Here is a 23,516-nt window from a genome sequence, read left to right on the forward strand (position 1 = left end):
TTGCCTAGTTAAATAAAGGTAAATTAAAAAAATAAAAAAAAATATCTTTAAGGATTCACATGTGAGGCCATGTACTAAGCAACCAAAGCTTTCAAGACTAAAGGTTGATTTATACTATGTCTATCGACAGTTGTCGCAGTGACATCATGAACATTCTATTGTCGTCTGATATCAAACTTGTCGAAAAAGTATAAAACGCAAAAACTACAGACTGGTGGTCCAAAATATCATATCTGGTGTATTTTAACACCAATAAACCCACCCGTTTAAAAATTATTTTACTAGGTTTACCAAAACATTCAAGGGTCATTTTCTGAAAAGTGGGTTTACAAGTTTATCAACTTTCAAAGCAGAATTACTTTCCCATTGTTCCTCAACTGTAGTGTATGATATACAATTTTCTAGCTCTGAGTCTCTACTTTTATCCAATGTAACACAATTTCATATTTTGCTACATAAGACCGAATTGAGCCGGTCGGTCACATACAGTGGGGAGAACAAGTATTTGATACACTGCCGATTTTGCAGGTTTTCCTACTTACAAAGCATGTAGTGGTCTGTAATTTTTATAGGTACACTTCAACTGTGAGAGACGGAATCTAAAACAAAAATCCAGAAAATCACATTGTATGATTGTTACGTAATTAATTTGCATTTAATTGCATGACATAAGTAGTTGATACATCAGAAAAGCAGATCTTAATATTTGGTACAGAAACCTTTGTTTGCAATTACAGAGATCATACGTTTCCTGTAGGTCTTGACCAGGTTTGCACACACTGCAGCAGGGATTTTGGCCCACTCCTCCATACAGACCTTCTCCAGATCCTTCAGGTTTCGGGGCTGTCGCTGGGCAATACAGACTTTCAGCTCCCTCCAAAGATGTTCTATTGGGTTCAGGTCTGGAGACTGGCTAGGCCACTCCAGGACCTTGAGATGCTTCTTACGGAGCCACTCCTTAGTTGCCCTGGCTGTGTGTTTCAGGTCGTTGTCATGCTGGAAGACCCAGCCATGACCCATCTTCAATGCTCTTACTGAGGGAAGGAGGTTGTTGGCCAAGATCTCGCGATACATGGCCCATCCATCCTCCCCTCAATACGGTGCAGTCGTCCTGTCCCCTTTGCAGAAAAGCATCCCCAAAGAATGATGTTTCCACCTCCATGCTTCACGGTTGGGATGGTGTTCTTGGGGTTGTACTCATCCTTTTTCTTCCTCCAAACACGGCGAGTGGAGTAGACCAAAAAGCTCTATTTTTGTCTCATCAGACCACATGACCTTCTCCCATTCCTCCTCCGGATCATCCAGATGGTCATTGGCAAACTTCAGACGGGCCTGGAAATGCGCTGTCTTGAGCAGGGAGACCTTGCGTGCTTTGCAGGATTTTAATCCATGACGGTGTAGTGTGTTACTAATGGTTTTCTTTGAGACTGTGGTCCCAGCTCCCTTCAGGTCATTGACCAGGTCCTGCCGTGTAGTTCTGGGCTGATCCCTCACCTTCCTCATGATCATTGATGCCCCACAAGGTGAGATCTTGCATGGAGCCCCAGACCGAGCGTGATTGACCGTCATCTTGAACTTCTTCCATTTTCTAATAATTGCGGCAACAGTTGTTGCCTTCTCACCAAGCTGCTTGCCTATTGTCCTATAGCCCATCCCAGCCTTGTGCAGGTCTACAATTTTATCCCTGATGTCCTTACACAGCTCTCTGGTCTTGGCCATTGTGGAGAGGTTGGAGTCTGATTGAGTGTGTGGACAGGTGTCTTTTATACAGGTAACAAGTTCAAACAGGAGCAGTTAATACAGATAATGAGTGGAGAACAGGAGAGCTTCTTAAAGAAAAACTAACAGGTCTGTGAGAGCCGGAATTCTTACTGGTTGGTAGGTGATCAAATACTTATGTCATGCAATAAAATGCAAATTAATTACTTAAAAATCATACAAATGTGATTTTCTGGATTTCTAGATTCCGTCTCTCACAGTTGAAGTGTACCTATGATAAAAAATTACAGACTTCTACATGCTTTGTAAGTAGGAAAACCTGCAAAATCGGCAGTGTATCAAATACTTGTTCTCCCCACTGTATGTTCCGGGACTCATCCAATGGCATTGAGGAGTTTACAACATCAGTCACCGGCTTCATTAATAAGTACCTCGATGACGTCAACCCCACAGTGACCGTACGTGCATATCCCAACCAGAAGCCATGGATTACAGGCAACATCCACACTGAGTGAAAGGCTAGAGCTGCTGCTTTGAAGGTGCAGGAACTAACCAGGTCGCTTCTAAGAAATCCTGCTACGCCCTCCAACGAACCATCAAACAGGCAAAGCGACAACACAAGACTAATATCGAATCATACTACACCGGCTCTGACGCTCTCGGATGTGGCAGGGCTTGCAAACTATCACGGATTACAAAGGGAACCGCGAGCTTCCCAGTGACACGAGCCTACCACACAAGCTAAATGCTTTCTACGCTCTCTTCGTGGCAACCAACACTGAACCATGCGTCAGAGCACCAGCTGTTCCCAACGACTGTGTGATCACACTCTCCGTAGCTGATGTGTGTAAGACCATTAAACAAATCAACATTCATCAACAAGTCCACAGGGCCAGATAGATTACCAGGACACGTACTCTGAGCATGCCCTGAGCAGCTTGCAAGTGTCTTCACTGACATTTTCAACCTCGCTCTGACCCAGTCTGTAATTCCTACATGCTTCAAGCAGACCACTACAGTCCCTGTTCCCAAGAAAAATTACCATCGTAGTACTCACATCCAGAACAAATTCAAGAAAGCGTACAGTATTATATAGAGACATTATTGCATGGAACTCCGTTCCATCTCGTATTGCTCAAATAAACAGCAAACCTGGTTTCAAAAAAATTATAAAGCAACACCTCACAGCACAACGCCTCTCCCCTATTTGACCTAGATAGTTTGTGTGTATGTATTGATTTAAAAAAAAGTATGTAGTTCAGTTCTTGAGCTGTTCTTGTCTATTAATGTTCTGTATTATGTAATGGTTCATGTTTTGTGTGGACTCAAGGAAGAGTAGCTGCTGCTTTTGCAACAGCTAATGGGGATCCTAATAAAATACCAAATACCAAAATACATCTGTAGCCATGAAATGCTTTGAAAGGCTGGTCATGGCTGACATCCACACCATCATCCCGGACACCCTGGACCCACTCCAATTCGCATACCGCCCCAACAGATCCACAGATTACGCAATCTCTATTGCACTCCACACTGCCCTTTCACAGAATTCTGTTCATTGACTACAGCTCAGCGTTCAACACCATAGTGCCCTCCAAGCTCATCACTAAGTTAAGGACCCTGTGATTGAACACCTCCCTCTGTAACTGGATCCTGGACTTCCTGACGGGACGCCCCCAGGTGTCGAGGGTAGTCAACAACACATCCGCCACGCTGACCTTCAACACGGGGGCCCCTCAGGGGTGCGTGCTTAGTCTCCTCCTGTACTCCCTGTTCACCCACAACAGCGTGGCCACGCACGACTCCAACACCATCATTTAGTTTGCCGACGACATGACGGTGGTAGGCCTGATCACCGACAACGATGAGACAGCCTATAGGGAGGAGGTCAGAGACCTGGCACTGTGGTGCCAGGACAACAACCTCTCCCTTAATGTCAGCAAGACAAAGGGGATGATTGTGAACTACATGAAACGGAGGGCCAAGCATGCCGCCATTCACATCGACGGGGCAGAAGTGGAGCGGGTCGAGATCTTCAAGTTCTTCGGTGTCTACATCACTAAGGATCTATCATGGTCCAAACACACCAACACAGTCGTGAAGAGGGCACGACAACGCCTCTTCCCCCTCATGAGGCTGCAAAGATTTGGCATAGGCCCTCAGATCCTCAAAACGTTCTACAGCTGCACCATTGAGAGTATCTTGACTGGCTGCATCAACGCTTGGTATGGCAACCGCTTGGCATCCAACCGCAAGGCTCTACAGAGGGCAGTGCGTACAGCCCAGTACATCACTGCCATCCAGGGCCTCTAAAACCAGGCGGTGTCAGAGGAAGGCCCTAAAAATTTTCCAAGATTCCAGCCACCCAAGTCATAGACTGTTCTCTCTGCTACCACAAGGCAAGCGATACCGTTGCACCAAGTCTGGAACCAACAGGATCCTGAAAAGATTATACCCCTAAGCCATAAGACTGCTAAATAGTTAGTTAAATAGCTATCCGGACTATCTGCATTGACCCATTTTGCACTAACTTATTTGATTCATCACATACGCTGCTGCTACTGTTTACTAGCTGTCCCTTATACAGTATGTACATACAGAGCATTGGAGAAGTATTCAGACCCCTTCACTTTTTCCACAATTTTACATTATAGCCTTATTCTAAAATCGATTAATTACATTTGTTCCTCACCAATCTACACACAATGCCCCATAATGACAAACCAAAAACAGTTTAGACATTTTTGCAAATGCATAATAAAACTAAAACAGAAATACCTTATTTACAAAAGTATTAAGACTCTTTGCTATGAGACTCGAAAATGAGCTCAGGTGCATCCTGTTTCCAGTGATCATCCTTGAGATGTTTCTACAACTTGATTGGAGTCCACCTGTGGTAAATTCAATTGATTGGAAATGATTTGGAAAGGCACACACTGGTCTATATAAGGTCCCACAGTTGACAGTGCATGTCAGAGCAAAAATCCGTAGAGCTCTGAGACAGGATTATGTTGAGGCACAGATCTGGGGAAGGGTACCAAAACATTTCTGCAGCATTGAAGACCATTTGCCAAAAGTCACCTAAAGGACTCTCAGACCATGACAAACAAGAGTCTCTGGTCTGATGAAACCAAGATTGAACTCTTTGGCCTGAACGCCAAACAACACGTCTGGAGGAAACCAGGCATAGCTCATCACCTGGCCAATACCATCCCCACGGTGAAGCATGGCGGTGGCAGCATCATGCTGTGGGGATGTTTTTCAGTGTCAGGAACTGGGAGACTAGTCAGGATCGAGGGATAGATTAACAGAGCAAAGTAGAGATCCTTGATGAAAACCTGCTCCAGAGTGCTCAGGACCTCAGACTGGGGCGAAGGTTCACCTTCCACAGGACAGCGACCCTAAGCACACAGCCAAGACAACACAGGAGTGGCTTCGGGACAAGTCTCTGAATGTCCTTGAGTGGCCCAGCCAGAGCCTGGACTTGAACCTGATCGAACATCTCTGGAGAGACCTGTAAACAGCTGAGCAGCGATGCTCCCCATCCAACCTTACAGATCTTGAGAGGATCTGCAGAGAAGAATGGGATAAACTCCCCAAATACAGGTCTGCCAAGCTTGTAGCGTCATACCTAAGAAGACTTGAGACTGTAATCGCTGCCAAAGGTGCTTCAACAAAGTACTGAGTAAAGGGTCTGAAGACTTATGTAAATGTGTTATCCGTTTTAATTTTTTATAAATGTTTATACATTTCAAAAAATCTGTTTTTGCTTTGTCGTTATGGGGTAGTGTGTGTAGATTGATGAGGACTCTTTAAAAAAAATCCATTTTTAGAATAAGGCTGTAACGTAACAAAATTTTGAAAAAGAGAAGGGGTCTGAATACTTTCTGAATGCACTGTATCTGCCTCAATTACCTTGTACCCCTGCACATCGACTCGGTACTGCCCCCCCTGTATATAGCCAAGTTATCGTTACTCATTGTGTATCTATTATTACGTATTTTACTTTTCTAATATTTCTCTATTTTCTTTCTATCTGCATTGTTGGGAAGGGCCCATATGTAAGCGCTTCACAGTTAGTCCACACCGGTTGTTCACGAAGCATGTGACGAATAAAATGTGATACTAATGGAGCATAATAGGGAAGCCTGGAGCCAAGCACATAAGTGTTACGCTAAAAGAGAACTGAAAGGAAACTGTGACAATAGGGGAGGGGGAGTAGTGGGTGGTCACAGTCCCAGTGATACAATACGAAGGTGGAGAGTGGAGGAGGGGTCTACCATGCCCTGCAGACATATGTACTGTAGGTAAAAGGTAAACTGGCGGAAATTCATAGGAATGGTAGAGAATGGGGGAAATGTATCAAAGTCAACAGTGATTTGGGTGCAAGATGTGTTTAACATGTAGGCCTACTTTCTAGGGAGAAATACTGTATCTCCGGTATATCAGTGCCTTCCATGAAGTTCAGAATGCGAGAGACGGAGAGAGACAAAATGTGACTGGCCTGGACACTTCATCACTAATCATGACATCATTTTTTACATTCTAAGCTTTTAATTACAAAGACAGACGAGGTCATTTTTCAGTTTATAAACCTCTCACCGGGTGTGATCAGACATGCCCGTTACTAAATAAACCAAAGTATTCTCCTTAAATCATCAAACACTATTATTTTAAACACAAAAGTTATAATGTCCTCTAGCCACGGGCGAGCAGTGTGACGTGGATAAACGGCAGTCGGAACTGTTTGAGGAATTACAAGTTCCGACAATGAGACCTTTGAAAGCTTGGCTTACAGACTGGGAGATTGATGGGCCTGCTCGGTTGAGGAAGTAAGTTTGAGGAAGCTGTTTTGACAAATGAAAAGTGATCGGTGCAAACTGTTTGAGCTTTCCACCTTGCGAGTTTGTGTTGCTAAACAGAGCAAACACACTCCTTATCAACTTTGACCTGCTCCATAATTGTAGCTCAGTTGGTAGAGCATGGTGCTTGTAATGCCAGGGTAGTGGGTTCGATTCCCAGGACCATCCATACGTAAAATGTATACACGCATGACTGTAAGACGCTTTGGATAAAAGTGTCTGCTAAATGGCATATACAGCTCTGGAAAAAATTAAGGAGACCACTGCAAAATTATCAGTTTCTCTGGTTTTACTATTTATAGGTATGTGTTTGGGTAAAAATAACATTTTTGTTTTATTCTATAAACTACTGACAACATTTCTCCCAAATTCCAAATAAAAATATTGTCATTTAGAGCATTTATTTGCAGAAAATGACAACTGGTCAAAATAACAAAAAAGTTGCAGTATTGTCAGACCTCAAATAATGCAATGAAAATAAGTTCATGTTCATTTTTAAACAACACAATACTTAGGAAGAGTTTAGAAATAAATATTTGGTGGAATAACCCTGATTTTCAATCACAGCTTTCATGTGTCTTGGCATGCGCTCCACCAGTCTTTCACATTGATGTTGGGTGACTTTATGCCACTATGGTCGCAAAAATTCAAGCAGCTCAGCTTTGTTTGATGGCGTGTGACCATCCATCTTCCTCTTGATCACATTCCAGAAGTTTTCAATGGGGTTCAGGTCTGGAGATTGGGCTAGCCATGACAGGGTCTTGATCACAACTTGATTGACCTGGCTGTGTGGCATGGCGCATTGTCCTGCTGGAAAAACCAATCCTCAGAGTTGGGGAACAATGTCAGAGCAAAAGGAAACAAGTTTTCTTCCAGGACAACCTTGTACGTGGCTTGATTCATGCGTCCTTCACAAAAAGACAAATCTGCCCGATTCCAGCCTTGCTGAAGCACCCCCAGATCATCACCGATCCTCCACCTAATTTCACAGTGGGTGCGAGACACTGTGGCTTGGAGACCTGGAGAGGCCTACGTCTAACCATTAGACGACCAGGTGATGAGCAAAGCTGAAAATTGGACTCAGAGAAGGTCCAATCCTTATGGTCTTTTGCAAACTTCAGCCTGGTTCTTCTTTGCTTCTCATTTATGAAGGGCTTTTTTCTAGCTTTGCACGACTTCAGCCCTGCCCCTAGGAGCCTGTTTCGAACCATCCTCGCCGTGCACTTCACCCCAGCTGCTGTTTGCCATTCTTTTTGTAGGTCACTTGATGTCATCCTACAGTTGTTGAGTGACATTTGAATGAGTTGGCGGTCATCCCGGTCAGTAGAGAGTCGTTTTCGCCCTCTGCCGGTCTGTCGCTTTGTTGTCCCCAATGTCTGCTGCTTGACCTTGTTCTTATGAACCGCCGTCTTTGAAATTTTAAGGATGGAAGCAACCTGACGCTCACTGTATCCCTTTGCCAGTAAAGTCAGAATTGAACCCTTCTTTTACTCACTCAAAACTTTCCTTTTCAACTCTTTTGGCATGGTCAATAGTTATGTTTTGATTAATATTACTTTTGAGGTACTATTAGCACTGTTTTTGCCATCCAGCTGGTCCTATTGCAAGAGGATAGTGATGACCACAGCAGTGGTTTTTATACTTTCTCTTTAAATAAGATTTGGTTCATGTGATCACCTAATCAGTACCTAATTCAGTAGAATGAGGTGTGCCTGTGTTGGAATTCAACAGACACTGGAATGGAATGGCTGGCATACATGTAGAGATGCTGATTTAAGAAAAATGTGCAGTGGTCTCTTAATTTTTTCCAGTCCTGTATATATTGTCACACGTCAGTGCGGTACGGAGTACTGTCTGTACCCTGCTATAGCCGCTTCGTGTTTCAGCAAGACCCAGCACAATCTGCAAATATGTCACCGCTGGTCATGGTCTGAATATCTTTGAAAACACACCAGATGAAAAATTATGACTGACTTTTTTTTTTGCCATTTTATGAATCAACATGTAATTATCTGCAGATGCTACTCAATCCCTATTGAGTTTTGACACACAGGCCTGAAAAAGGGCTTAAAAAAAGAGGAACTTCAAGAAGGCCAACAGCCTCAAATATAGGGATGGCCATTTTCCCAGTAGCAATGTATTTCTAATTACTGCACATGTTGAGGAAGTTCAAAAGAGAAAATACAGGTTACACTGCACTCATGTGCTTTACTTGGGTGATACTCCGGCAATGCATTTCTTTAAGATCAAGGATGACAACCAAGGACATTGTTTTTACTAGAACCCTTGTACACTACTAGCCTTCTGCTACTGTACAAGCATAAAAAGACACGTTGTGCACCCATGCCTTAGGACAGGGGTAGGCAACTAGATTCAGACGTGGGATGATTTTTGTCAGAGTGGATGGTCGGAACATAATCATTTACACTGCAAATTGACCACAACTAAGCCCAAAAAGAGATTGTATTTGAAAATAACAATAACTTCATACATTGATTACACTGAGCAATGATCACATATGTCCAGGGCTTGACATTCAGGGCTGCCCACTGGCCCAGCAACATCTGCCCCATAGCCTGATGGAACAGGCTACTGAGAATGGGGTGGTAATTTCAATCACTGAATCAAATAATTAATAATATGGATATGAACTGAATATATGCTTGTCAACAACAGCCGGTGTTTGTTTAATTACCTGTAGTCTAATCGGATGGACTGTTACCTAAATCTAATGCATTCTAATAACAGCTGATCGGAAATTGCGATAGAGCTGTGACCATGATCACATTTGACAACTTTCAATTGAATTAACTAAACATGGCCATTAATAATTGCATAATAAAACAAGACTACAACAACATTAAATTGAAGTTATAAGCAGAAAGTGAATATCCAACATAGGTTGATAATACAATATAGAGTAACATTGTTAGGATAGACTACAATGAAAACAATGCCTTCTAATAAGGACAGAATTATCATGTTTGGTTTGTTTTGTTTTCTAAACCTTATGATAAGTGACAGTGACAAAGACATTGAAAAGGAGGGTGGACGTAAACTGTAACGAGTGTTGACAGTACGTGAATGGTAATATGTTATTAGTGTTTTTTGGATAGCACTCTAATAATGCCATATTTTAGTAAATTGAAGAAGCTGAGGTTTCAATACAAGGTTAAATAATGAATAGAGGGATTGAGCCTTGAGACTGACAAATAGATAAGCCGCGGGTGAAAGCGTGTGATGCCCGCTGGGCTAGAGCTGGCTGTAAGAGACGTTAGTTGACAATTTCCTATTATTACTCAATTCTATAGTTTGGGTAAGACCAGTGATTTAAGCAAGGAGGTAATGTAATCTATAACGGTAATCTGTTTCCATTACGTAGAACAGTGTTTAAATTTAAAGTAGATCCAAGTAAACGTTTTAGTACCGAATATTATGCTGATAAGACAGCACCAATTTTTTGAAGGTCCTAGATTTGTTAAACAACAGGTTTTATATTTGACTAAATCAATGCAACAGGTTAAAATGATAAGATTACCGGAAAGGGGCTCTGGGATTGTTTACTTTAGAAGGTGTTTGTTCTGCTCAACGGGACACTGTATCATCTGATGGGTTTTAGGTTTACTCTATGGTTTGCAAGCACACACACACAACACACCTGTTATGAATATTTGTTAGTGGGTTAATACCATGTTTGATCTATTGGGTGGGGTCTTTTAATGTGGTTTTAGTGGGTTTTCACAGGTTAGAGAGAATGTACCATAAAAGGGCACACAAATTACATTTTCTGAAGTTTTTATTTTCTGAGTTTTGGATTGAACACATGAATTATTTTGATAAGAAATGTACTGAAAAAACTAAACTGTAATCCTGGTACACGAAATGTTTGAAATGTCCTTAATATGTAATCTGAGATCGAGAGAAAGAAAGGGGAAAGATAAAAAACCATAATAAAAAACCATAATAAAAATAAAAAGGTATTATCTTTGTAAATGATATAGGTAGGACTGGTGGAGTTGTCGCACATGCAGCTAACACAAATATATGGAAATGTCTGCTCTACCCAAAATTACAACCAAATAATTGCAGCATTACCGCAAAAATGGAAGAGGAAAGTGGAAGGGGGAAAAAGTAAGGAACTTGTCTGTTGGCCCTGCATTAAAGACCATAATTGGTTAAAGAAAATTGTGATAAATAAAAAAGTATACCAGTTTCATTTAAGGACCAAAGGATTGACAGCTGTCCATATAGATTGGAAAATAGTTGGGAAGAGATTTATGACGTACCGATCCATGGCAAATGGTTTATGAACTGATACGCAAAACGACGCCGGATTCAAAACGTAGAATTTTTCAGTTTAAATTATTATACATAATTCTTGCTACCAATATAATGTTATTTATATGGGGAATACAAATCTTCCCAGCTCTGCAGATTTTGCTGCGAAGAGACAGAATCATTATATCATTTGTTTTGGTACTGTCCATTTGTAGCTTGTTTTTGGTCACAGGTCCAGGAATGGCTGAAGGATTGCAATATTTACCTGAAGCTAACCCTGCAGATAGCACTACTGGGTGATCTGAAAAGTCATAGTCAATCGATAAATATAACAATACTTTTAGCAAAAATGTTTATTTTCAATTTACAATCTGTACAAAAAATTAGAATAGAAGGGTTCAGAACATTTGTGAAACATCACAGTTGAAAAATATATGGCAAATAGAAATCCAATATGGATGGTGTTAAGAGATAGATGGGAGGTGTTGAATGGAGCTGAAGGACGGGACTAATAACAACTAACAACAACTAATAACAACAAGAGAACTAATGTAAAGCATACTGTGTCCGTAATAAGTATACAGTTGAAGTCGGAAGTTTACATACACCTTAGCCAAATACATTTAAACTCAGTTTTTCACAATTCCTGACATTTAATCCTAGTAAAAATTCCCTGTCTTAGGTCAGTTAGGATCACCACTTTATTTTAAGAATGTGAAATGTCAGAATAATAGTAGAGAATTATTTATTTCAGCTTGTATTTCTTTCATCACATTCCCAGTGGGTCAGAAGTTTACATACACTCAATTAGTATTTGGTAGAATTGCCTTTAAATTGTTTAACTTGGGTCAAACGTTTAGGGTAGCCTTCCACAAGCTTCCCACAATAAATTGGGTTAATTTTGGCCCATTCCTCCTGACAGAGCTGGTGTAACTGAGTCAGGTTGGTAGGCCTCCTTGCTCGCACACGCTTTTTCAGTTCTGCCCACAGATTTTCTATAGGATTGAGGTCAGGGCTTTGTGATTGCCACTCCAATACCTTGACTTTGTTGTCCTTAAGCCATTTTGCCACAACTTTGGAAGTATGCTTGGGGTCAATGTCCATTTCGAAGACCCATTTGCGACCAAGCTTTAACTTCCTGAATGATGTCTTGAGATGTTGCTTCAATATATCCACATAATTGTCCTTCCTCATGATGCCATCTATTTTGTGAAGTGCACAAGTCCCTCCTGCAGCAAAGCACCCCCACAGCATGATGCTGCCACTACCGTGCTTCACGGTTGGGATGGTGTTCTTCAGCTTGCAAGCAACCCCCTTTTTCCTCCAAACATAACGATGGTCATTATGGCCAAACAGTTCTCAGACCAGAGGACATTTCTCCAAAAAGTAAGATCTTTGTCCCCATGTGCAGTTGCAAACCGTAGTCTGGCTTTTTTATGACGGTTTTGGAGCAGTGGCTTCTTCCTTGCTGAGCGGTCCTTCAGGTTATGTCGATATAGAACTCGTTTTACTGTGGATATAGATACTTTTGTACCGGTTTCCTCCAGCATCTTCACAAGGTCCTTTGCTGTTGTTCTGGGATTTATTTCAATTTTTCGCACCAAAGTACGTTAATCTCTAGGAGACAGAACACGTATCCTTCCTGAGCGGTATGACGGCTGCGTGGTCCCATGGTGTTTATACTTGCGTACTATTGTTTGCACAGATGGACGCGGTACCTTCAGGTGTTTGATAATTGCTCCCAAGGATGAACCAGACTTATAGAGGTCTACAATAGTTTTTCTGAGGTCTTGGCTGATTTCATTAGATTTTCCCTTGATGTCAAGCAAATATCCACTGAGTTTGAAGGTAGGCCTTGAAATACATCCACAGGTACACCTCCAATTGACTCAAATGATGTCAATTAGTCTATCAGAAGCTTCTAAAGCCATGACATCATTTTCTGGAATTTTCCAAGTTGTTTAAAGGCACAGTCAACTTTGTGTATGTAAACTTCTGACCCACTGGAATTGTGATAGTGAATTATAAGTGAAATAATCTGTCTGTAAACAATTGTTGGAAAAATGACTTGTGTCATGCACAAAGTAGATGTCCTAACCGACTTGCCAAAACTATAGTTTGTTAACAAGACATTTGTTGAGTGGTTGAAAAATTAGTTTTAATGACTCCAACCTAAGTGTATGTAAACTTCCGACTTCAACTGTAGCTCATGATGCCCCGATCTGCTGGGGAGGGGTGGAACCAGCCAGGACAAGCATTTTTAGGTCTACTATATAAGATCTCTGCATTTTTTGTAATGTTGGTCTCTCAATGAATCACCTACGGGTGGTTCGTTGACCAGCTCCATTATTGCAATAATTAATTATCTATATTAATTATCGATCTTAAAGTATGATTGTTTGAAGAATCTGCAGTCTCTCTTCCTTTTGATTCGAATTTCCACGACACGGCCCTGGGATTTGAACCAGCAACCTTTCGGTTACTGGCCCAACGCTCTTAACTGCTAGGCTACCTGACGCCGGGAAGCGCATCATGGCCATTGGAGTGCATAAATGGTAGGCCTATATTAATTTTATATAGACTGTGGTCTTCCATCATGGCGCCTGGTGTGTGGTTGCTAGGTGATTTGTGACGCAACTGCAAGCCCTCTATAGGCTATAAGGTACTTGCCCAGACTGCAAATGAAACATGAAATCACTCATGATTGAAATCTGCGTGCATAACGTCCTTTTTACTGTGATCTTGGGCCGGGCCAGTAGTTTGCACTTGGTACTGGCCCGGTGTGCCACTGGAAAACCTGAATGTCAAACCCTGATGTCTCTTTTCTTATTGTGGGAAGACTTCGGAACAGAGTTCCTAAATTAAAACACATTTCTAGCTGAATTCCTGGTGATTTTAGAGACTTTGTTGACCAAAAATTAAAAATGTTTTTATTTATTTTATATATAGAAACTTTTGGGCCCCCTGCTGTAGGACATGCCTCTAAACTACATAAATCATTGCATTCTAAACTAAAAAGCACGAAGCCTGCCCCACCCACCATAGCATGGTTTTCTAATAAAGATATCTCAGCAGTGAAGGATATAATCTGGTGCTGTTATTTCCTACAGTTCCAAGCCACGGTGCAACAGACAACCAAAGCCCTTTAAAATGTATGTGATGTCAGGATTAGGGGTGTAGCAGGCACCTCTGGGTGAGTGCCAAGCATTCCCTAAGGGCTGGAATTTCTCCATTGCACCTTCTCCCCCTTCCCGCTCTAACAAATCACAGGGGAGAGGGAAAGGCGCTTTAATTATGGTAGGTGTGTGTGCGTGATTTGATTTCTTTCAAACCATAACAACCCAGGATGTAATTTAGAACATTTGATGGGGCCGACAGCTGCCACTCAAAGCAAGTTGCTGGATCTGCTGGAGGGCAGGCTGAGGCACCATACTTCGGTATGCAACTCTTTCTCCAACAGGGAGGAGGATAAACAAAACTACATTGATTACAGAGGTGGGAGAACCGATGACCTGATATTTGTATTTATTATGGATCCCCATTAGCTGCTGCCAAGGCAGCAGCTACTCTTCCTGGGGTCCAGCAAAATTAAGGCAGTTATACATTTTAAAAACATTACAATACATTCATAACAGATTTCACAATATATTAAGTGTGTGCCCTCAGGCCTCTACTCTACTACCACATATCTATAACACTAAATCCATGTGTGTATAGTGCGTATTTTATCATGTGTTTCTATGTATGTGTCTATGTTTGTGTTGCTTCATAGTCCCCTCTGTTCCATAAGGTGTATTTGTATCCGTTTTTTAAAATCTAATTTTACAGCTGGCATGAGTTATTTGATGTGGAATAGAGGTCCATGTAGTCATGGCTCTATGTAGTACTGTGCGCCTCCCATAGTCTGTTCCTAACTTGGGGACTGTGAAGAGACCTCTGGTGGCATGTCTCGTGGGGTATGCATGGGTGTCCGAGCTGTGTGCCAGTAGTCCAAACAGACAGCTCGGTTCATTCAACATGTCAATGCCTCTCACAAATACAAGTAGTGATGAAGTCAATCTCTCCTCCACTTTGAGCCAGGAGATATTGACATGCCTATTATTAATGTTAGCTCTCTGTGTACATCCAAGTGCCAGCAGTGCTGCCCTTTTCTGAGTCAATTGCAATTTTCCTAAGTCCCTCTTTGTGGCACCTGACTGCACGATTGTTGGAGAGGCTTCCATTAAAGAACACCCTCTGTGTTCAGTTAGACAGGCAACTCTTTATCCACAATATAGCAGGGGGTGTAAAGCCATAACACATATGTTTTTCCAGCAACAGACTATGATCAATAATATCAAAATCGATAATGTCAAAAGCCACACTGAAGTCAAACAAAACAGCCACCCCAATCATCTTATCATCAATATCTCTCAGCCAATCATCAGTCAAGGTTGTCAGACCCCGGTGGCTTGTCATTGTTGATCGACAATAATACTTTTTTCACCTCTTCCACACTTACTTTACGGAATTTAAAATTCCAACGCTTGTCTTTCATAATTTGGTCAGACATACTTGGATGTGTAGTGTCGACGTTTGTTGCTGGCATGTCATGCCAAAGTTTGCTAATCTTGCCAATGAAAAAAAATAATTAAAGTAGTTGGCAATATCAGTGGGTTTTGTGATGAATGAGCCATCTGATTCAATGAATGATGGAGCAGAGTTTGCCTTTTTGCCCAAAATTTCATTTAAGGTGATCAAAAGCTTTTTACTATCATTCTTTGTCATTTATCTTTGTTTCATAGTGTAGTTTCTTCTTCTTTTTATTCAGTTTAGTCAAATGATTTCTCAATTTGCAGTGCCAATCGGTTGTACAGACAGACCTATTTGCCATCTCTTTTGCCTCATCCCTCTCAACCATAAACATTTTCAATTCCTCATCAATCCACGTGGATTTAACCGTTTTTACAGGCATTTTCTTAGTGGGTGCATGCTTATTAGTAACTGGGATAAGCAATTTCATAAATGTGTCAATGCAGCGTCTGGTTGCTCGTCATTACACACTACAGACCAACAAATATTATTCACATCAGCAACATAGGAATCACTACAGAACTTCTTGTATGACCTCATACATAATATTAGGCCCAGCCGTTGGAACTTTGGTGTTCCTAGATATGGCTACTATATTGTGAACACTACATCCGATGGCTTTGGATACTGCTTTCAAACAAATTTCTGCAGCATTAGTAAAGATATGATCAATACATGTTGATGATTTCATTCCTGTACTGTTTGTAACTACCCTGATAGGTTGATTGATAACCTGAACCAGGTTGCAGGCACTAGTTACAGTTTGAAGCTTTCTCTTGAGTGGGCAGCTTGATGAAAGCCAGTCAATATTTAAAATCACCCAGAAAGTATACCTCTCTATTGATATCACATTTGTTATCAAGCATTTCACACATGTTATCCAGATGCTGACTGTTAGCTGACTGATATGACCTAGTCCTCATCATGTGATACAGTAATGTATACCTTATGAAACATAACTTCCAGTCTATGAGCTTTTTCACTACAAAGATAGAAGAGCCAAAGAGACAGATACACTGAAGTAAGACACCAAAACACAAAACAGTAATTAACTACCCAAAGTGCTCTGGCTGGCTGTTGGCCTGCTTGTTATGTTGTTACAACCAGAATTGCTCCAAGGCGACTGCTGCCAGATTTCTGCCAGGATATAAATCTGGAGCTAACCTAACTGGGGGGAGGTGCCATGATCCAGCTCTGATCTGCAGCCCATTACACTCCTCTGCCCCACCCACATTGCTGGGTTTGGATGCCAAGCCAGACCAGGTAGGGTGCTTCTTTTTCTTGGCACTCTATTTTATGCATGCTTAGTGAAAGTACTGGAAAGGTCAATCCAGGTGATGTCCCGTAACGCTATAACAAGTTATTCATCCACAGCATTCTTGTTTCAAGGAAGTCTCAGAACATCATTCTCTTTACTCCATTTATATTCACCACTAGAAAACATCAAACACGCTTTAATATGTTTTTTTCAGAGATCAAGACCATTCTGTGTACAGGCGTAACAGAACAGCCTCAAAGTCTCATATTTTCACTTCTCTTTTGTGTATGAAATGGGACATAGTGGAAGGCTGCAATTATGGTAATAAAAACCATCTGGTGGTGGCTTGTGGTTACAAAAATCATGTATGTTTATTGAACATGAAAAAGGGAAAGCCATAACTTGGACGTCCGTTAGGACATTCTTGTCACACCGTCAGAGTAATCCTCATACCCAACGGATGGGAGACTAGATGCTGCTGGATGTGGTCTTGGAGGGCCAGAAGGAGGCACTCTTTCCTCTGGTCTAAAAAAATATATCCCAATACCCCAGGGCAGTGATTGGGGTCATTGCTCTGTGTAAGGTGCCGTCTTTCAGATAATATGAATATCAAGCAATAGGCCGGACATTTCCCACAAAGCTTTGAGACAAGAAGACATTCTGAACACATTCATGTCCATGAAAAGCTTTGCAAGTTAGGCCTGACTTAACAACACAAGTGCCTTATTTTAATAGTCACTACTTACCTGTTAATATATTGTTTTCATAAAGAATCATTTTAAGTGTGTTATCCAGATATTAAAAGCAGACATCTGTTGTTTATGTTATTCAAGCCTGACGTGTGATCAAGGTATTTGGCTGCAGATGGAGGATGACTGGGCGTGTGGCACTAGATTCCACTCTCTGACACCCCAGGCACATTCACATACAGTACTTCTTCTTTTACCACATAATGATTGAGAAAGTCAAAAAGTATGGTGATGCAGGGTGAGCATGTGACTTTGGCTTATTAAGATATTGATCAAGTACAGGTGGGATAGTTAAGGTGGTGCAGCTGGCAAAGAGGAAACCAGAATTTGAGTATAAAATGCCAAAGGGTGTGATGGATGCTTGGACAGAGGAGATTATGTAGCCTACTACAATCACTATGAGTGAATATTAGTGTATCGTTATAGGACATTTTAAATGAAATCACATGCCAAAACAAGTCAGAGTTTTTGAGCTGTTCCATTGAACATAGAAATAAAGGCATTTCAAATACTATGAACATTTCCTTATTTTTTTCTATGAAATCATTATGATGTGAGGATTTCCCCCCTGTATCTGAAACAACCAACATCTGACTATGCCAGAGAGAAAGATGGGACTCACCCTCCTTCGCTCTCAGCACCCTCCTCTGAGCTTTGGCCTTCAGCTCTGGCTACTCCCCCTGCTACTCTCCTCCTGCGTGTGGGTGTAGTTCGGTTTGGCGGGCCTGCCCTGATGCGAGCCACGCCCCCCTGAGCCCCACCGCTGCGTCCTCTCAGCTCATCTCTCACGTGGTCCTGCAGCTTTGGGATGGCACTCTTTAGCGCCCGCACCTCATCTTTCAGTTCTGACACACACTGGATCAGGGCTCCAAGACGATCTAGAACCTCAGCCTGACCCAGCATTCCACCCACCACCATACTGGCTCCGGCCGCCCGCTGGTCATTACTGCTGAGGTACTGCTCACTGTGTCCACTCTGTGGCATGGCCCTCCGGCTGTTGTATAACACCACGGCGCCCAAACTGAGGCCAGCCGCTCCAGCCAACACACCCAGGACCAGAGCCTTGTCTGCTGACTGGGCCATCATGCCGACCTGGAGAGAAAGAGCAGGAATGAGAATTACGTATATGAATAATGAATTTCTTCTGTTGTGCAGGGACAACTTCTGATCTTAGGAATTGTTTACTGGAGTATCCCACAGCAGAGAAATAATCATAAACATACATTACCAGTCAAAAGTTTAAACACACCTACTCATTCTAGGGTTTGTCTTTATTTTTACTATTTTCTACATTGTAGAATAATAGTGAAGACATCTAACTATGAAATAACACATATGGAATCATGTAGTAACCAAAAAAGTGTTAAACAAATCAAAATATATTTTATATTTGAGTTCTTCAAAGTAGCCACCCTTTGCCTTGATGACAGCTTTGCACACTCTTGGCATTCTCTCAACCAGCTTCACCTGGAATGCTTTTCCAACAGTCTTGAAGGAGTTCCCACATATAATGAGCACTTGTTGGCTTCTTTTTCTTCACTCTGCGGTCAAACTCATCCCAAACCATCTCAATTTGGTTGAGGTCGGGTGATTGTGGAGGCCAGGTCATCTGATGCAGCACTCCATCACTCTCCTTCTTGGTCAAATAGCCCTTACACAGCCTGGAGGTGTGTTGGGTCATTGACCTGTTGAAAAACAAATAATAGTCCCACTAAGCCCAAACCAGATGGGATGGCGTATCACTGCAGAATGCTGTGGTAGCCATGCCGGTTAAGTGTGCCTTGAATTCTAAATAAATCACTGACAGTGTCACCAGCAAAGCACCCCCACACCATCACACCTCCTCCTCCACGCTTCGCGGTGGGAACCACATATGCGGAGATCATCCGCTCACCTACTCTGCATCTCACAAAGACACGGTGGTTGGAACCAAAAATCTCAAATTTAGACTCATCAGACCAAAGGACAGATTTCCACCAGTCTAATGTCCATTGATCGTGTTTCTTGGCCCAAGCAAGTCTCTTATTATTATTGGTGTCCTTTAGTAGTGGTTTCTTTGCAGAAATTTGACCATGAAGATCTAATTCACGAAGTCTCCTCTGAACAGTGGATGTTGAGATGTCTCTGTTACTTGAACTCTGTGAAGCATTTGTTTGGGCTGCAATTTCTGAGGCTGGTAACTCTAATGAACTTATCCTCTGCAGCAGAGGTAACTCTGGGTCTTCCTTTCCTGTGGCGGTCCTCATGAGAGACAGTTTCATCATAGCGCTTGATGGTTTTTGCGACTACACTTGAAGAAACTTTCAAAGTTCTTTCAATCTTCCGGATTGACTGACCTTCATGTCTTAAAGTAATGATGGACTGTCATTTCTCTTTGATTATTTGAGCTGTTCTTGCCATAATATGGACTTGGTCCTCTGTATGCCAACCCTACCTTGTCACAACACAACTGATTGGCTCAAATGCATTAAGAAGAAAAACAAATCCACAAAGGACATTTTAACAAGGCACAGCTGTTAATTGAAATGCATTCCAGGTGACTGTCATGAAGCTGGTTGAGAGAATGCCAAGCGTGTGCAAAGCTGTCATCAGGGCAAAGGGTGGCTACTTTGAAGAATCTCAAATATAAAATATATTTTGATTTGTTTAACACTTTTCTGGTTACTACATGATTCTGTATGTGTTATTTAATAGTTTTGATGTCTTCACTATTATTCTACAATGTAGAAATAGTACAAATAAAGACAAACCCTGGAATGAGTAAGTGTGTCCAAACTTTTGACTGGTACTGTACATCAGCAAAGTATCGTAGCAAAACGTTAATCCGAGTTGACTGAGAAAAGTTGGCCAGACCTTAGCTTATGTTACTTCTAGTGTTTGACCTCTTTGATCTTAACCCAATCCGCACCTCCATTCTAATAATTAACATGTCCAATGTCCATTTCCTTACAGTCCATATGCCAACTGATTTGATAGTTCCTATCACACGAGCAGGTAAATTCTCTGTGCCTGTTAACTAATACCATTTAGGCCATTTGTCTAAGCTCTTAACTGTTTCCACAAACACTGGGCAAAGACCTGCGGATAAGACCTACAGATAAGAGGCCCTCAAGCCAATTAAGGACACTTAATCAACAGACAAATCAGGTCATTGTTTGGGACAGTATAGTAAGATGATTGATTGGGTTAGCTGTCAAATGTGGAGAGCCTCACATGAAAAATCAAGAAAACTAGTTTGGGGTATAGAAATGTAGCAAAGTAAAAGCCACTTAACTTCTGCAACCCACCAGCCAGTGACAGTTTGAGAAAGTGAACCTAGTGACTAGTTGCTAGGCTAAAGCTGGCAACCTCCTGGGGAGGGATTAGTCACTTTCCTGTAGGGTCCTCCCATTCACCTCAATGTTAGACTAGCTAGTTACGTTTGCACGAAGGACTAACGTTAACAAGATTAGCTAGCTAGCTAGCACTTGAACCAGTACCTGGGCTTGAGGAGACAAGATCTCCTCTGACGCCTAGGGATCCTTCACTTCAAAGTCCCATTAACCAGCTCTGCAAACGTTATGTCAAAATACATTCGGTGCTCACCAAAATATGGAGTTTTGCAGAGCAACTATCGTCATTACTGCCGTTCTGCACGCCATGTACTTCCAACAAAGGTCTAAATAAATTTACATTTCGTGATACTGTCATGCTGCTGTATCAGCCGACCTGTGCATGTCAGTAATGAGCGATTATATTGGAAGTAATTTGTAAGTCGCTCTGGATAAGAGCGTCTGCTAAATGACGTAAATGTAATGTAAATGAAGTGCCGAATGTGGATTTGACGCATGCGCACTTGAAAAGAAACAATAGATTATTTTAATTTAGACCGTTTTTGGAAGTACATACCGTCCGTAAAGGCATTAATGACGATAGATGCTCTGCAAAAGTCTATATTTTGGTCAGTACCAATCGTATTTTCACGTTACAACGTTTGCAGAGCTGAATTTAAGGATCCTTGATCTCGTCTCCTCAAGCCTACTGGTTCAGCTAACAATCTAGCTAGTCAGTTCGCGAGACAGAATAATGTCAAAGAAAGGGCATGCAATGACATGGACTTAGCTTGCTAACTAATGCCAGGCATTGGTGTTCACTGTGTTGTTTACTATAACCACACAGAGAAACTAGATAGCTAGCTAAAGTAGCTTTAGCTAAACATAAAGCAGTGTATTTTGGGTGTGGCTCCCTTATGCTATCGCATAGTTGTGGACTTGACTACAGTTAAATGTGAAATACTTTAATTAACGTTCAATAAAATAAATTAAACCGTTATCTCCCCCAAAAAATGTAGAAATTGTGGCTGTCAGTGACCTTACTGCGGAGAAGCGAGCAGTCTCAGTACACCTGTCGTTTGAGGATTATTTATGTGCAACAACCAAATATTCCGTCTTATCAAGAGAGGTTGAGACACCATCGAAACGTTCCGTCCTCAACCGCAGTGACTATGTGTAAACGTTACCGATCCAGGTAGGGTGATATGGTGCTACTTTTTAACGCATCAAACCTGTCATGTAGGTGATTCCTTTGGATGATTATGGCATTTGCATTGGAACAGAGTAACTACCTGAAAACCCTACTACATGTGTACCTCTACAACTCAGATAGAAGCGAGGAGCCACAGCATGCGCCAATTCTGTAAAAAAAAAACTTTGATTGGGTAGTCATTGGGAGTAAGCTATCTCTCTGATATTGAATGTGTTTATATTTAGCTGTCTGCTATATGCATTTGCTGGATATTATTAACCCCAGATATTTCAAATAATTATTGTATCATGTCATTCAACCCACTGGGCAGTGGGCACAGACACCAGTTCAAGGTCTAGTTTTAATTGACATTTGGTTGAGTTACCAACTAACGTGAATTGAACTTAAAATCAACCAAACATTTCCCCATCTGATTGGAATTTGGTTAGAACATTGATGTCTTTTTGAAAATCCAATCCGTTTTCCACGTTGAGAACATCATCACGTTTCATTATTTTTGTTGAAATGACGTGGAAACAACGTTGATTCAACCTGTTTTTGCTCAGTGGGAAGGGTCCATGTGTTGTTTAAACTAACAATAATATTGTGGTCTTTGATCCTACAATGGTGGACTACTGCGTTTCCAAAAGATTTCAGAGGTTGAATGTGTCCTTCGGAGAGCTTGTATTTTGTCAACTTAAAGATCTGCTGGAAAACAGAGACTGTCATATAATAGATTTGAGCAATAGACTAATACAGCGGCTCAACTGAACGGCCAAAGTACACTCCAACAACAACAACCCCCATGTACCTCTGTGTTAACTAGGTTTAATACCATACTGAACCCTGAGAACAGTCAATGAGATCAGTCTCTGAATCCATTGACAAATCAGTTTAATATTATCTTAATGAGAATATGATTTTTACAGGATAAAGTTCATTCAGAATATAGGTTCAAGGAAGCCTACAGCTGAATTTCCATAATCACGAAGAACTTAGGCCATGCTTTTTTTATGTTATTGATCAACTTGGAAAACACCCCTTATTCATTTAAACTGAATAAGAAGATGAATAAATTGCAAAAAATAATGGCAACTCACCTCCAAAAGGTATTTTTGTCTCTCTGTGGGAGCTGTTCTCACACTGTGCCCAGGCAGAGTGTGTACGAGGGAGGATTACAAATACACTTAATCTGATCAACTTTGAACCTGCAGTCAGTTCAAGGGGCGCTGTCCTCGTTAGCTTTTCATTTCAGGGTTATAAAAGGGAATGCAGTGGTATGGCGGCAAAATTGAAATGTTGATATTTCAAACAGATTCTGTACAGTAGGCTACCATAGTCTATCAAACCTCAGAAACAACAGAGTGGTAGGATCAGATTTTTAAAAGTGTATACGTTTTTTTGTTTGTTTTATTTGTCTGCAAAATAGCCCACACGATTATGCTTCGTCTGTCACAACATCACTTCTGTTTAATTATCTCCTGGACAATCTGCCCACCATATTTACAGCTCACCTGCACTACAGTAATGCTCCTACGGGGCCTCAAAGTCCTCATTGGAAGATTTCAATCAAGC

General features: G+C 41.5%; 1 protein-coding gene across 2 annotated transcripts in view; it reads right to left on the reverse strand.

Moving 5' to 3' along the window:
- The window catches only part of LOC121553783 (regulator of microtubule dynamics protein 2), a 100,236-nt gene extending 77,122 nt beyond the window's left edge, over positions 1 to 23,114 (reverse strand). Inside the window, exons 1-2 of one of the 2 annotated variants that reach the window (XM_041867174.1) lie at positions 23,042 to 23,114; positions 18,061 to 18,530 (exon numbers count right to left, since the gene is read on the reverse strand). In XM_041867174.1, the coding sequence (XP_041723108.1) occupies positions 18,061 to 18,524 (464 nt within the window). In that variant the 5' untranslated portion in view covers positions 18,525 to 18,530; positions 23,042 to 23,114. Of the gene's footprint in view, positions 1 to 18,060; positions 18,531 to 21,788; positions 21,847 to 23,041 lie in introns of those variants that run through there. The other variant, XM_041867175.1, reaches the window with a different exon arrangement.
- Between the last annotated feature and the right edge of the window lie 402 nt (positions 23,115 to 23,516).

The sequence above is a fragment of the Coregonus clupeaformis genome, chromosome 37 (assembly GCF_020615455.1).
Source record: "Coregonus clupeaformis isolate EN_2021a chromosome 37, ASM2061545v1, whole genome shotgun sequence".
In the NCBI taxonomy this organism is placed as follows: Eukaryota; Metazoa; Chordata; class Actinopteri; order Salmoniformes; family Salmonidae; genus Coregonus; species Coregonus clupeaformis.